The sequence below is a fragment of the Neopelma chrysocephalum genome, unplaced genomic scaffold (genome assembly GCF_003984885.1).
Source record: "Neopelma chrysocephalum unplaced genomic scaffold, ASM398488v2 Primary Assembly neopelma1_76, whole genome shotgun sequence".
NCBI lineage: Eukaryota > Metazoa > Chordata > Aves > Passeriformes > Pipridae > Neopelma > Neopelma chrysocephalum.
This window is the reverse complement of record NW_020897737.1, coordinates 335,079-351,875: the sequence shown is the minus strand read 5'-3', so window position 1 is coordinate 351,875 and position 16,797 is coordinate 335,079. Positions and strand designations below refer to the sequence as shown.

General features: G+C 40.2%; 1 protein-coding gene across 1 annotated transcript in view; it reads right to left on the bottom strand.

The window, feature by feature from the left end:
• Positions 1-3,313, bottom strand: part of EGFL6 (EGF like domain multiple 6) — a 36,860-nt gene extending 33,547 nt beyond the window's left edge. The window contains exon 1 of the mRNA XM_027689188.1: positions 3,235-3,313. Coding sequence (XP_027544989.1) covers positions 3,235-3,302 — 68 coding nt within the window. The 5' untranslated portion in view covers positions 3,303-3,313. The remainder of the gene's footprint in view (positions 1-3,234) is intronic.
• Between the last annotated feature and the right edge of the window lie 13,484 nt (positions 3,314-16,797).

The following is a 16,797-nucleotide window of genomic DNA, read 5'->3' as shown; positions in this document are numbered from 1 at the left end:
CTTCCTACTGCATGCCAGGCATCTCTAAAAGAGAGAGAGAAGAGCTCATTACAATAAAGACCAATTTATAACCATTTACTCTTGTGCTACCTCCTTTAATACTCTGAGGGGAAAACATGAATATAAACATCACAAGAAGGGTAAGAGTCCTGAAGAGCTTTGAAGAACTAGGAGAAAAACTCCTTCCTAATTTTAAGATACATAGTCTCTTTCACAGACTAAGACCTAATGTTGCCTGTAATGACACAAACATAGGCATGAATGTTTTTCCTCTTTGAAGTAATATGAAGATTATGAATCCTATCCCAAAAAAATCAGACCAATTCAGAGCAAAACATCAAGATGCTGGCCAGGATCAAGTAAGTATGTAACTTTATTCCTACAGTGGTGTGAGGAGCAGACCAAATAAATTGAATGTGTGACGTGAGGACAGATGTTAAGCTGCTACACAGGGCCTTTGACTTCTTACAGTGATTTACTCAATTTGATGTTAAAAAAGAAGAAAATGTGTTTACAATAGCATGTATTCAGAAAGTTCACCTGCTCCACTTATCAATTGTCTAGGTAGACCTTTTAGCAGAGCAAAGTTGATTGATAGGGTAGGACGGATATCCCTGATACCCCCAATACCTTAAATACACAAACAATTGCAAAGAAAAATATTATAAGTACAATAAAGGGTGAAAAGAGGGGACTAAAGCACACCTAAATGTTGGGACTTACTTGTCCAAAAGAATCTTCCTACTACTCCTAGCCCCCTTTATTGTTGTTTCATTCCATAAAATAAGGAAATAGTTTTACATTGCATCATTTTCTCAAAATTAGTTCATGACCTAGGCCAAATCCAAGCCACTAAAAATGTCTGTATACCAATGGGCAGTCAAAATTTCAAATATAATAACTGTTAACTGTGCTGGACTACAAATTTCATTTGCAGCCATTTTACCCATAACAGTTAAAATAAAAAGAAGTAAAAACCTCCACACTGAAAAAAGATACTTGTCATGTTCTCCTGACCAGTGACCATTTGCAGTGTGAGCCCTGCCTGAACTGAGTGATGTGACAGTAGCAGCTGCAGAGGATGAGCAAGCAAATCTTCAGAAGCCTAACTTAACCAGGTAGGTAGATAACAAAGTTAGTTTGAGTTAATATAGTCCTATTAATATTGTCTTTTACTAAAGTTTTATCTAGGAAGAAGCATTTATGAGTTTTTACTTTTTTTTTAAACAGCTGCTGAATAGATTAATGCACTGTTTCCATAAGACCTCTACAGAACACTTCTGGTCAGCTCTTATGCACACAATAGCTGCCTGCTGGGCAGGGCGTGGGGGGGAAACGTCTCCATTACATTATTGTCAGCTTTCAGTTAACTTAAAGGCAGGATGTGATCCCTTTTTTTAACGTTCCTCTGAAAATATTTCTGGACATTGTTGCTAGCAAAAACTATCACCAAACCTAAAATTTTGATCAACTGTTATATTCAGAAGGACAAAAAGATGGTATTTCAGAAATTAGCAATTTGAAAAAGATTCCTTAAAACTCTGAGTGTATGCAATACAGAGGTATATTTGAACACTGTGTAAAATGAAGGCATGAGGTGTTTTCTCTGTGTTGGTTGTTTGGTTGGGTTTTTGGAGTTTTGTCGGTTTGTCTGTTTTCACAAAAGTTTATTTGAGGGGTGACTTCCTTCTAGGAAAAAAGTTCACCCATATTCACATTAAATAAAATGAAAAGTGAGTCACCTAATATCTTTTAATAACTCTGTCTTAGGTAACCCTTCAGCCAGTTTCAGGCACTCAACATGACAACAGTCTTGCTTCACTGTGAATCCCTCCCAAAAGAATAAATGAAGTTTAGCTTGGGCTTGCAGAATTTTCTTCTTTAGGGCTTCATGTGCCCACCAAACTCATTAAAAGAAGTGCTTAGAGCAGAGAAATTAAAAGTCTAGGTGTGAAAGCTACACTTCTAAGAGACATAAATAATCATAATTAAATCAATCTCTCAAAACTGAATCTGATTTTTACTACTTCCTGTTCCTTCTTCTTAGCCATTCAGAGGCAGATAGGATCCTCTTAAATTAGGATCCCTTGTCATCCAAAGCTTCCATCAATATGTTTGAAAATCTTTTTTTTCCCCTTTCTTTCAATGGAAATGGCAGAGTGACAATCTTGGTAGAACTGTGAGATGCCATCACCACCCAACACCAACTTGGACAGGACAGGGTATAGAGCAATCAGTCATAGGCAGGTTGAACATTTCCCGTAGGTTTCTTGACTTAATGTGAAAAAACAATTTTTATCAAACATATCACTCTTGGCTTTAGTTAACTCCAGGCCATACTTTCTTCTAGAAAGAGATAACATCCTTATTTTGTGGTTTTACATCTTTCTAAGTACTTGGAATGCAAATACACATAAAAAATGACCAACAAACACAAGCATTTAAACAGAGCTCTTCTTTGAGATAAAATGTGTTTTGTCGAAGATATACGAGCAAGTCTGGAGTTTATAAACTTCCAGTTACTGGGGAGCTGACCACTCGACAGCCCCACATGTTCTGGAACAGCACACTGCCACTGACTGATGACAAACGTTCCCATTCAGAGATCTGATACCAAATAAATAAGCCACACAACATCTTGAAGGCTTCACGTGCAGTTGCTGTGAATTTCCCCTTTACGAGCTACTCCCTTGCTGCAGTACTTGTGCTTCCGGAGAACTAGGAGGGGGAACACTAGAATGGCTTGATTAGGAGTAAGTGGTTTTATTGATCCTCTCTCAAAATTTCATTCTGTTTCCAGAGCGTACCTGTCTCTGCAGAACCTAAAACCTTGTGATGGCGGGATGATTGTGAAGCGCCTGTTTATCCAGGCAGATCAAGAACTGGAGAAGCTCACACCTTTCTACAGGTGGTGCAGCTGCTCCCATCGTTTGGATCGTCACTGACGCTGCCGTTTTTCCCGAAGCAGAAGAGCCCCAGCTCTGGTGTGAGCTCCGGTGAGCCCCTCGGGTAAGCGGCGCACACGCCGCGGGAGCGTCCGAGCCGGGCGGGCGCCGTTCAGCACTACGGCCCCGGGCACCGGCCGGGAGAGCCCAGCGGACACGGGCGCGGGGAGGACTCGCCAGCACCCGCATCCGCGGGCGGGCACGGCATGGACGAGGAGCGGGACCCAGCCCCAGCCTGGTCGGACCCCCGACCTCTCCCGCCCCCTCCCCGCCCGCCGTCCCCGCTCACCTGCCCGCGGCGGCCAGCCCGGCGGCGAGCAGAGCGGCGAGCAGGACACTCCCGGGCGCCGGCACCATCGCCCGGGCGCGGGCGGCCCCCGGCGGTGTCTGTCTATCCCTCGTTGGCCGGGCGGCAGCGCCGGAGCGCGGGCAGGCGGCGGGACGGGGCCCTATAACCGGGCGGGGCGGGACGGACCCGCCTCTGGCCGCGCTCCTCCCGCGCGTCCCGGGACGGGGCGGGCAGGGACCTCCGGCAGCGCCGGGCGCGGAGCCATGGCGGCGTCCCTCTGGGATAGCCGGAGGGCAGGCTGCCCCACAGGGCCGGGCGCGGAGCCACGGCGGTGTCTCTCTGGGATAGCCGCGTCGCTCCGGCCCGAGACTGGCCGGTGCTGCAGGCTCACTCCGTTCCACAGCCGGCGTGTCCCGCTGGCTCTGCCTCCGCGGGCACCCGCTGTCCCCCGTGGCACCGTTGCGATGGGCTTCTGTCACCGGGAAGCGGCATTTGCATTGAAAGGTTTCCAGGCTTTGCTTTTCAGTCGCAGGACCATCCCTGACCAAACTTTGTTTAAGCCGCTAAAGAAAGTGCTTGGATATTAGGAAAAAGTTCTTAACTAAAAGGGTGGTCAGGAATTGTAGCAGTCTGCCCAGTGGAATCGCTATCCCTGGAAGTGTTTGAAAAACGTTTAGATGTGGTGCCTGGGGACGTGGTTTACTGGTGGACTTGGCAGTGTCAGTTTAAAGGTTGGACTCAATGGTCTTGGAGTCTTTTCCAACCTAAACGATTCTATGATTCTAAGTTGTTATTTAAACTGTGTATGCTCATTGGTGACATTTTTTCTGCTGCTGCCACTGCACTTAAACTGCTTCACCCTGATATATCCTTCTAGAATAATGCTTGCACTTCGGGGGTGCTGGGTTTTGTATTAGGGTTCTTCCCAAGATTAACTAATAACTCTGTCTTTCTGTAGTGATGTTTAAGCTGTGACTGATGTTTGCCAGCAAATTAAAAATGTTTCAGTGGTTCAAGATAGGTTCTGCCTGTGTTGTGTCCCTTGGTAACTTCCTCATACTATAAAAGGACACATTTGGCTAATGATCTGTCTCTCTGCTTTGTTCAGCAGGTGATAAGCACGGCTCAGCAGATGAGTCTGGGATGGTTGACAGAGCCAGTGCTGCTGTCTCTTTGCAGTCCCTTGGGATTACCAGGAATGCTGCAGGAGAGCATTTGTATGCTGGCATATTGAATTCAGCATTTTAAGCAGAAGCCTTTGACCAGCTTTACTTCTCTCATTTTTGCCATAGGAATGGGAATGTCCAGAAAACCTGGGATGGCAACTCTTTTTAGCCACTCCAACTTAATTCTCTGATGAGCCAATATCAACACCTATATTCAAGAGAGGTATTTAAAGCAATAGTGTCTATTTGGGTTAGTCTAAAATCTCTGCTAATAAGGTTTTCCAGGACTTTCCACAATGCTTGTATCAAAACATTTCGAACAAGATAACTTTCTAAGGATCCTAAAACAGATATTTTACTGAATTGCTGATCTACTCTTGGCTTTGAGCCTCTGCCAGGCTGTTGTCATCCACTGCTGATTTCTTTAGACTCCTGAAATAACAGATGTTCCCCCAAAATAGGTTTAAGTCACCTTGTAGAGTGGAGCAGAGGGACCAAAAGATGGCAAATTTAGTGCCACAATTCAAACGACATCAAATTAAAATTAATCTAATTAAAAGAAACAAATCTGTGCAATGCTGATTGTGTGTTGTGCAGGATGGTAGAGACACTTTTTTTTTTTCCGGATGCTGGATGCAAAAGGCGTTGGTTTTCAGCTGTTCTTCTGTCTTTCTGAAAAGCAGCAGTACCTTGAGATTCTCTAACTCTCTTCTTTAGACTGTCTTCCTATATGGGAGGAGTAGTCCTGATTTTAGCTAAGTCAGCGCCAGGTAGAAAGCATTCTAATTACTTAAAACTATACTCAAAGATTTGCAGTTTTAGTATGCACATTTACTTCAACAAATGGGTATGAATGAATAATTTGATGCTGGGCTTGCCATTAAAATATTGATCAGTGTTTAAGACAAGTTTTATTGGTCAAAAGACAATTAGTTTCTGAATTGTGGTGCATGTAGTCTGTAAAGAGCTATAATTATTTCCTCAAAAATCTTTATTTTTTATGAAGACTGACTTGCGGATAGATAATAAAATTATTACCTGAAACTCTGTCCTTAATTTAGAACAATAATTGGAGAAACAAGAGCAATGTATTTAATGGATCATGTTTGTACGTGCTAGGATATTCATATTTGCACTCTTTAGAACTTCTAGCCTGCAAGATACCTGAGGTCCCCTTGTCATGGAGTTTTGCTGTATGATTCCTAAGGTGAGAAAATCTCAAGTCTCAGGTCACGATTCATCCCTGAAAAGATGGGACAGAGTGAGACAGGACACATATACTCACACTTACCATGTTAATTTGGTTTTGCTTTAACCACCCAGAAAGTTACATGTATCTTTTTCCACAGAAGATGTCAAGACTTCAACTATGACTTCACTTGGTTATAATAAGAACTAAAATTGTGGGAAATCAGCCTGAGCCACAGTGTGTAAATCATGATGTCTGTTGGAGTTTAAACATGCTGATTTGCCACCAAGACATGAAGATTCATTAGAACTTCAGAGGAATTTGTCTCACACCTGACACCCTTTCCTCTTCATTCACATTCCTTGGCCATCTAAATAATATTTTTTTCATTTTTATCAATACTGCAGTTTTGCACCAGTAAATCTGCATTGATTCGATAGTAGCAAATTTTAATAGAATAACCTCTTATTCACACCTCTTCAGAGGAGAGGAAAAATTTCATGGCAGGGCTCAAGGAAATACACTGGCTTTCTGGGCTGGTCCCAGATGTCAGCATGATCTCCCCCATGGTCTATCAGCCCTGGTGGTCCCTGCTAAGTAGTATTTCACATTGCCTGCTGGAATGGGACTAGCCCTGGGTCTCCCCCATTCCCTGTGATTTATTAGGGAAATGTTTATTGAGACTGCAGTCATGGTTGTCTCCTAAATGAAAACTAATTGGCAGTTTTTGGACCAATCTCCCAATCTTGCTCTGAGCTCTCACAGGGGCTCTTTCGTACCAAGCTGTTGTAAGAGTGGCCTGTGGCTTCTAGAGTCATATATAACATGTCTTACAGGAATCTCACTCAGCTTTTAGGAAAACCTGTTCTGTCCTTCATACAATCCTGGCAATTAAGACCTTAGGTCTCCTCATGCAGTTCAGTTGCCTCATGACGTATTTTGCAAAGTACTGGGAAATACACCAAATTCATATTTGCTTAGGTTTTTCCTACTTTTCCCACTTGCTACTTCCTCTCTGACAGTTACTGTGGAACTGCTCTATAGACTCATGGACCCTGGAGCTTCCATGCAGGGGAGGAGATTCAGTCTCTACAGCACAGTGGAGGTACACAAAGTACAGGCCCTGACACAACTCTCACTGTACCATGATTTAATATGTTTTTTTTCCTCTGAGGCAGTAGCTCTCATACTCAAAGGGATGGAAGGGTGGGGGGAAGATGGCTTATGAGGCTATGGAAGAGCTGAACTAGGTTTGCCCCTTTCTTTCCCACATTTTGAGTATCCTTTCCCCATAGAAAGGAAAGGGTTGCATTTTTAAATTAAACCTTAAGCTCTGAAAAGTGCTGCATGTCCCATGTGAAGAACCTAACACCAAGTATCTAATACATAATGCCCCCCATATGAGCCCTTGTTTCCCACCTGGCCAATTTTAATTGATAGCTGTGCAATCCATGTCTGCGTCAGGGATTGCCATTTCCAGAAGTTTTATGAATGAATGTAATAGGAGATCACTGTGTGGGTTTCAGTGAGGAATTTTATAAGTATAACTTCCTGGTTTTTGATGTGATTTTCCTTAGTTTCAGGTCTCCTGCCAAGAAGATTTAGACTTTTTTTTCTTCATATTATTTCTCTACATACTAACATACAAATCTTTCACTGCTTGCCTACATTAGCCTGTAACAAAAATAATTCAGTCACTGTTGATCCTCTTATATATAACACTTTCCATATGGTAGCCCAATAACATGGTGCCTCTTAGTAGTTTTTTGGGTTTTTTCTGTTAGAAAAAACACTGTAACACAGTGATTTTAAAGTTTGTTCAGCAATACTATGTTTAAAAAAATGTAAATTTCATGTAATCTATACCTTTATTTTGACATATTAATAAGTGTTAAATGTTAATTGACTGTCCTGTCATTCAGTGCTTTGGAGGTTTAAGCTTTAACAGTTTGCCCTCTTTATTTGAATCATCAAAATGTAACAGGTTAGCATATAGAAAGAGAATGAAAAAATGTCAGGATTAAACCAGGTAGGGCTGGACTGAACTTATCATGGGTCCACAGTTGCTACTTTTCAGCTTTTGCTATTTCTGCTGCCCTTAGAGATTTCTGTTTTACTTGGATTCTCAAGATATATCCTCTTTTGTTCTCCTCAAGCATCTCAGTACTGGCACGCTCAGTAACAATGCAGAAACCTTAGCTTAGTGGGGAAGCACAGACTGTAACCCATTTAATAGGTGTGACTTCATAGAACTAATTGAGGAAGGAGACTAGCAATCTGAAATTCATAGGTCTGACATTTGATCTAATTCTTAAAAACTCTGAACTCTTTTGATTAAATTAAACAATTCTAGGGATTTTCATGAAAATCCATAGTGACACAACTTTGTTATTACTTTCACTGTTACCATTTAACATTTCAGTTGCAGTACTGCTTAAAACCCATAGTCACTTGTAAGGTGTTTTACAAACTCTATTATAGGAAGTACTCTTTATCTTATTCATAGCAATTAAAAATTTTAAATTATAAGACATATTTAAGATCAGTAATAAATCTTCTTTTTTTCTTATTAAGAGAATTAAACTTTCTCTTCAGATAAGAGGTATGGAAAACTCTTTTAAAAATTAGTGACATCTTTTCATAATCACCTGACATTTTAGGGAAATTGTCAGTGGTCATGAGGCCAATCAGGACAAAATAAATAATATCACCTAAGTTTCTGGGCTCCTAGGAACTCCTGCAAAAATGCCTCTCAGTCTGTGAAAACACAATGGCTTTCTAGTACAACATACTTTGTAATCCTTCTTGTGGCATCTTCTGATGCTTATAAAGCTGGCTATAAACTAACCAAACATTTGTGCATCCTCTACAAATTATAAGATAGAAAAACACAAAAAGCATGTAAACCTTTTCTGATTAAAATCATACTTGGAAAGGAAGAGCCTCACAGAGCTTTTATTACTTTAATGCTCTCTTCACTGCCCAGCAACCATGCAGGAATCATTCAGGATTCTGGAGTCCCATCAAATATGATACTGAAATGTCAAATGAAAATTTTGGAGAACATGTTCTTACTCTTCAACTGAACTGTCTGAATTCCCTCAACATTTGGTCAGTGTCCTTTACCTCTTTTTCTTGTAAATATTATGATTCTTGCCCTCATACAAATCTTAACAGAATCCAGAGAAGATCTGACAAAAAATAGAAGTAATGCAGAATTAAGTCAAATGAAAAAATGACCAAATATGCAATATTTTATAAAACTCAGTTTATTCTTTCAGTAAGGACTCTTCACATAAACACTCAGTGGATACAGTTTCATATTTACAGGTGTACACATTTCATTCTTTACTGGTGCTTTTAAAACTGTTTTCATTGGCTTTGGTCCCAGTCTGAGATACAGGTAGAAGATTACTTATCTGTGTTTCTTGCATAATCAGGACTGTCCTCTTGAAGTTGAACTTCTCTCTTGCTCTCAGGGATATAAATCTTTGCAGGTTTCTGGACTTGCGAACTATTAATTTCCTTAGGTAATGTAGACATCTTTCACCACTCACTACTTTTGTACCTGTCACTCTGTCTTCCAGAGTGGCACTTAATCTCACTTCTGCATTTGAGAGAATGCTCCTGAGACACCTCTTTGGAGCCCTCCAATACTCACAGGATGAGGAGGAACTGTTTAAAACTAAAAGAGGAGAGATTTGGACTGGATGTTAAGAGGAAATTCTTTACTGTGAAGGTGATGAGGAACTGGAACAGATTGCCCAGCAAAATTGTGGATGGCCCATTCCTGGAAGTGTTCTATGCCAGGATGGATGGGGCTTTAAGCAACCTGGTCTAGTGGAAAGTGTCCCTGCCCATGGCAGAAGGGTTTGAACTAGATGATCTTTAAGGCCCCTTCCAACCCAAACCATTCTATGATTCTATGATTTGCATTTCTGAGTAGACATCCATCTCTTTGGTTTTAACCCCTCTGTCTTGAAACTTTTTCCTCCAACATGGATTCCTCTCCTTTAAATTTTGCGTGTGAGCCACATATATCTTAAGCTTATATGTGGAGATGTATTATTATGGAAATTTTTACAATAAACATCTGTTTAACATCTATCTGTTACTAATAGGCACAGTGTAAAGCTAAGTGTATGCCTTAGGTCCCTCCTGGAAAATATTTTTGCTGCTTTTTTTTCCCCCTTCCCAACTGTGTACATGTTGTAAATAAATTTGTACTCTGAAGCCATAGTGTTTATGTCCAACTGCTTTTCTCCCCCACCCATCCCTCCTCTCCTTTTCTTAAAGGTGACTATGCAGAAACATCTGCTTTCTATTACTCTCTGTGTCAAACAGAAAACAATAACAGTGCTCATTAAGAAGTTTCCATGTTTAACCTTTGCATGACAACTTTCAGATAAAGAGGACCTCCCAGCTTTTTTCTTGAAGAACTTTGTTATTTTCTCACCATAAACTCTCCAGAAGGCTTTCAGCAGCTCTGCCATCATGCTCAGTTTCTTGCCTGGAAGATCGACCTCCTGAAATATCCCATTCTTATGCTCTTCGGTCTTCAATCACATTGCGTGGTGTGCTTACCACAGTAACTGGAAAATGACTGCTTTTAAAATAATAGCTGTTGTTTCAAAATTTATGCAATATTTCTGAGCCTCCTTGATCACACCACTAACCAGCAATTTGTTCCCCTGAATGCACAGCATAGTTCTAAATTAGCCCAGCCAGCTAATGAAAGCTCAAAAGCAATCAGTGTTTCAGCCTGCTTGGTAGGTGTTATTTCATTTCTTCTACAATTACTTGTGGTCTGAGTTCAGGAATGATGGAAAAGCCCTCAGGTACATGGCGACTCTTGGGCATGGTCCTGTGCAGGGCTAAGGATTGGACTCGATGATCCTTGTGGGTCCCTTCCAACTCAACATATCCTGTGATTCTGTGATGCTGTGATTCTGTGACTGATGGTAGGATTGAGTAGACAGCTGTATACCTGCTGGGTTTGTTTGAAATGTTGTATCCCACTGGTATCTGGTATCTGCTGTGCTTAAACATGTAAGAGTGCTCATTTTTTCTGTTCCTACTGGGGACTGAATTCCCCACTTCTCTAGATGGGAGTGTTTCCATTTTGAAATCTAAAGTACTTCCCCACTGCACAGCATTTAATATTAACTTTCTGTATTTAGTGCAGATGGATTTATATGCTCCTGGCTTTTTTTTTTCCCATTGCTGATTTGGCTAAGCAGACAGGTGGAGGTGGATAAGTATAGATGCAGGTTGAATGGATGCCAGGTATAGAAACAATGATGTAATCTGCAGAGCTCTACAGTGCTAGTAACAAAAACAGACTCATATCAGCAGTTGCAGCCATTACCTTGGTGTGATTTTACCTGACACAGTGTATTTTGTGTATCATCATTCTCGACCATGCATAGTAACTTCAGATGGTTTATGAGAATGAGTAATGGCTAATCCTGACTTGCTAAATTAAAATTCAGTTTAGGTTGGGTGGAATTACAGACTCTTTGTCACTAGTCTGTAATTGCATTTGTGCTGTGTAATCACACTTCCTGTATAAAGAGTCACCATGAGGGATTGGACACTGGGATATTTCTTAGTGAACAGATGCCTACAAACATCTTAGATCCATGTGGGTAAAATACGAGCATAGGATCAGTCTTATTGTAACAAATGTTTTCTAATGCCCCTTCCTGCAGGCCTATAATTCAAAATTGTCACAGATGAAATGCACAGATTTCAGAAGCTTTCAAGATGAAATTGAGGTCTGGAAATGTTTATTGATTTCAGCTTTCTCTGTACTTCTTACAGTATCAATTCTCCTTTTCCATTATGGGTCTGTGAGTATGCGAAGGGGAAATCTGAAATATATTTAAACAACATTTCCAAGCAATTCTGCCCTTAACGACTGTGATTCCCAATGTTTCTGCATCTTAACCCCACCTGAGTCATATAATCACCATTTCCTGGAAAAAAAATCCCGAAAGTAGGAGTTCTTTGTCCTTTGTATCTTGACAGAAGTGTTCTGATAGGAGATAGAAAAGGTAAACTGCTTCTTTCCAAAAAGTTGAATCAATCACCTGGCTTGCTCAATAATTTGGATTTTAATTTCTTTATCATTAATTACAATCAGCACAACGAAGAAGTCACATATCTTCTTGCTGGAAGCAGAAGAAATTGATATGCCATGGCTTGAAATTGCACTAGTAGCTAATGAATCCTTCTGTGTCTCTATGATTCTAAGTCTGGCAGAAAGCTGTCTAACATTTTGCAGCAGTCTGCCATTTCCAATACCATTATCAGTAAAAGAGACATGTTTATTAGGCTTAGATATAAATCATATGATATGCAGTTTGTTAAAAAGGAGAGTCTGGCCTGTGGGAGGCATCCAGTGCATTAGTGGAGTAATGGCGAGCTCTGGTGAAAGTGAAAGCTGTGCAGACCCCATGGGCTATGCAAGCAGCAGAATGCATTGAGAAGGAAGATTAAAACTAAAAAGATGGATTGTGATCCAGAACTTCTGACTGCCCAGGCTAGACTTGACATCGTGCTGAGAAAAAAAGAAGGAATAAGTAAGAGTTAAAACCATTTTGTTTCAGTGTTTGAAGAGGACTGTCTTTTTCACTGACCTTTATGTAAGAGAAGGGCTTTTCTGTTCTTGACATTAATTTTTTTACAGTATAAATCTTAGCAGTTAATAATGTACAGAGAGGCAACTTTGTGTTTGCATCTCTTGGAATTGGAAAACAATGTACAGTGCCCTGTCTCTCCCCAGCAATCTGTTTAAGAGAGCAAAGTTACATCTCCTGCCTTGAACAAGATGGGTTTCTGGAGAAAATCTCTTCTTTAGAAACAATTGCATTGCTTTGTGTCCCTGACTGTTCAGTGTTTTCTGGAGGCAGATTATAATACTTAATGAATGCCAGTGTCTGTCTGTGTTTTAATGTGCATAATTGTGCTGGTTTTCTTTATATAATTGATCATTTTTTTCACACATGTGCTGCTAATTGATAAAACAGCCCCATGTGAGAAAGAATGGCAGGAAATACAAAGTGGAGAAATCCCAGCCATCTCATTCCAAAATCTGTGCTCTTTTGTGCTGCACACAATGTATTGCATTCTTTTTACTATTTCATAACTGTATGTGCTTTATTTGCATAGAATGCAGCTCTTGATTTAGAAGTGAGTAGGTCAGTTCCTGTGTGTTGGGGGCATTCCTCAGAAACTTCAGCCTTTGAGCTCTGGTCTATGACAGGAATTGAATGGCTGAACATGGATTTTGTGACTCAGGTCCATATAGGAATGTTATATTAGATTTCTTGAACAACTAATTTACTAAAGAAGTGTCTCATCAGAAAAATTATTTTTTTCGTATTTTCTCACGTATTTTTCTTTTTTTTTTACTTTCTCCTTGAGGATTAGATTGACCTGTACTTTCAACTGAGGAGGATTTCTGCAGGGATTGAGAATATGAAATCCTCCTTGTCTTTTCTAACAAGCCTCATGTTCAGCAAAACACAAAATGAAATCACTGATGACCTTCTGTAGTATAAGCTCAGTTTGGAAGTTTGATATTTAGGGTGTGTGTGCTGCCAGTCTCTCCACTGTTCTAGGTGTAAATGTGATGTAGGCAATCCAGGTGGAGACGAGTTGTCAGAGAGGTATCCTAAAGCTATCATTTCCTGTGGCAATTACAGCATCTGAAGGTTTCTTCAGATAGGCCAGCAGCAGCAATCCCACTAGTGACCATTCTTCTGCTGTAACTGTTTGCTGCTTGTGCTAGTCTGGAATTTGACATGTGAAAACGTGGCAGCACCACCAAGTCAAGATGAATCAACTGATAAAAAGAGAATAAACATACACAAGTTTGGAATGATGATGCATAGTTTATGCATAGGCTGGATTCCTCTCTTGGGGTGGTGCTGCTGATAACGGTGTTTAGATACTCAGGGTCGGGATGGCAGCATAAACCAGCATATATATTCTGTACTACCTTCTAATTTGTTTTTTTAGAGAAGGTATTAATTCTGACTTACAGATGAAAGGTAAACAAAAAGTGGTCCATTGTCTTCAGTAGGCAGCTTAACCCAAAAATTATGGTAATGATAACACCAAACTCTGTCTCTCTGCATCACACTTTTTAATGACATTCCTTGCTGAAATATGAAGAGATTGCATTGCATTGCATGCCTTAATGTTACTGTTTCTTTTCTATACTTTCTCTGATCTAACATAACCTAACTTGGAAATTTTATGGTATGATTGTGAAAAATTTGCATTCTTTTCCTGCTGGGACAGTGACTTTGTTATTAGTGACTTGAGAAGAGGAAATAAGTTTTGGTAAATTGGGGAAATTCTTCTCTGGACATCGAAACATTTGCTTATATTTTTAAATTTATTTCTCTCAAAAGATAGCACAGCACTTAGAACAGTGAGTAAAGCCTTAAACAAAACTGCTATAAAACCCAATGCATATAAATGACTTGTAGCAAAGAAGTTGCATTATATTATATGTGGCATTCCACAGCTCAGAAGGGCATCTTCCTTTGCTATGTGTTACAGAATCACAAAATAGGTCACCCTGAAGACTATCTCCTTCTCCATTGCTATTAAAGCTCTGGGTTATTATTTATCTTGTCTCATTCTTTTATGAGAGACATGGCAATAAAACTCATTAATCTGTCCTCCCACAACACTCTGCTGATAAGCTGGGTAAATCATAACTGATTTCTTTCAATTACAGTAAATTTGTTTCAGGGAAAGAAGGAAAAAGCAAATTAAAATGGGAACCTAGGGAACAACTGACTATCACTTTTGCATATCTTCAGAGATAATTTTTATTACTAGTTCTAATAATAATCCCCAAATTGCATTCTGGGAGAAACCTACCTCTTCCCACACCATCCATTCTCAGACCTTGGATATAGGTTGTGTGTGTGTTTGTATTAATAGTTAGTTGGACAGATTGATTGACTGATCAATTGGTCAATCGATCTGTTGAGTCATAAAATAAGTTGGGGTGACAGGGACCTCTGGAAGTCCTCTATTGCACTCATATGCTCAAAGCAGCTGTAATTAAATTAGATTATTGAGGACTTTGCTCTGTCAAGTCCTGAACACCTGAAAGGGTGGATATCTCACAACCTCTCTGGACAGCTCTTGCAATATTTCACCACCCTCATTAAAAGAGGAAAAATGCACTCCTTATATCTAATTTGAATTTCCCATGTTTCAGGTTGTGTCCATTGTCTCTTGTCTTATTTCAGTGTACCACTGAGAAGAAGCCTGGCTTCATCTTCTCTATATCATTCAGTCAGGTAGTTGTAAGTCATGAATAAAGTTTCTCTTTAACCTTCTCTTTAAGGCAGAACAGACACATTTCTCTCAGCCTTTTTATATATGTCACATGCTCCAGATCCCTGACCTGCCTGGTGGCCCTCTACTGAATTCACTCCAGTATGTCAGTGTTTTTCTTGAACTGGAGAATTTAGAAGTGGACACACTGCTCCAGATCTGGTTTCACAGGTGCCACACTCTTGGCTAATGCAATCAATGATTCAGTTAGCCTTCTTTGGTGCACAGTACTGTCTCTTGCCAGCTTGTTGCTCACCAGGACACAGCTCCTTCTGCAAAGCTGCTTCCCAATGCTTCTGAAACCTGTATTGCCACATGGTGGTATTCCATTCCAGATGCAAAAACTTGCATTTGCTTTCATTTAGCTTCATGAGGGCCTTCTCAACCCATTTCTCCACCCTGTTCAGGACTCTTTGAATAGCAGCCTTGCCCTCTGGCAGCACTCATCTCAGTTAAGTGTCAGCTGTAAGCATGCTGAGGATGCACCGCGACCTTCCATTGATGTTAAGCAGGATGGACCCCAGTACGTAAACGTGACGGATGCCACTGGTCACTGCCTGCCAGCTGGACTTTGTACTACTTATCACAACTCCTTGCCAGACCAATATGTCCAGTTTTCTGCCTGCCTTACTGGCCACTAATTTGTTGATAAGGGGACAGTGGCAAAAGCTGTGCTTTGACTAGCCACTAAAGTTACTCACCTTTTCACAGAAAACAATCAGGTTGCTTCAGTGTGATTTCTCTCTGCTGTTTTATCACCTGTCCCAGGAAAAACCTCTGTGCACTCAAGCTACTCCTTTACATATATTTACATATAACTATGGATATAAAGAGATAAATTAACACACATAAACACAAACAAGCTTGCATTTGATGTGCCATATCACTAGTCTTTAGTGAAAGAGAGCACCTAGGCACAGTTCATTCCTAGACCATAAGAAATCTAGGGTGTTCAAACCTAGAAAAAATTTTTCCTCTCCAAATTTTGTCAGTCAAATGCTTTTCTTAAATGATGGAGAAATCCAAAAAGTGGAAGGATTTTAGAACTAGATTTTAGTTCTCTAAATCAGGTAAACACTGAAGGTAGGTCATATTATCTTTTCAACCTGCTTGCATTCATACTGTAGGACTTCAGAACACCCCAAATCCTGACCAAAACCACTTCAGGCTTCTAACTTTAGGAGCACTTTTGGAGAGTAATTCGATGTCTATTTTTTTGTCAACAGCTTTGGGTTGAACATTTTCCATCTCCACCTGCTCATTTTTCAGAGCCACTCCATTGTGTTGTTGTTTTGCAAATATCTGAATGTTTTTTTCCTGTGAGATACTGCCACAGAGAGTCAGGTCTCAGAGAGAGATTAATGAGTTGTCTGCTCAAAGATATTTATATGCAAAGTTTTGCTTTGTTTATTTTGGATTGGGACTCCATCTGCATCATTACTAAATGATGCAAGGAAAACTGGCAGATGTGTAAAGAAAACTGTGTACATTTACACTTACATTGCTTCCATAATACCAAAACAGGAGAAAAAAAAATCTCACAGTATAGAAAAATATAAAGCCTTAATTGACTATCACTGCAGCCTTTTTTAAAAAAATAATTAATTTTTTAATGTAGTAGTTTAATTTTTTTTTTGTTCCTGTGTCCCACTTAATGAGCAAAATGGTGTATGTGCATATATTGACATAAATAAATTAGCTTCACTTTTATGTTTCTAATAGATTTTAAACAGATTAATAGGCACAGCTTTCTTGTTAACTTCACTTTGGAGAGGCACTGGGGGTAACTAAGATGCAACAGAGACAGAGAAAAGGTGGAAATTTGTTGCTAAAGGGGGAATT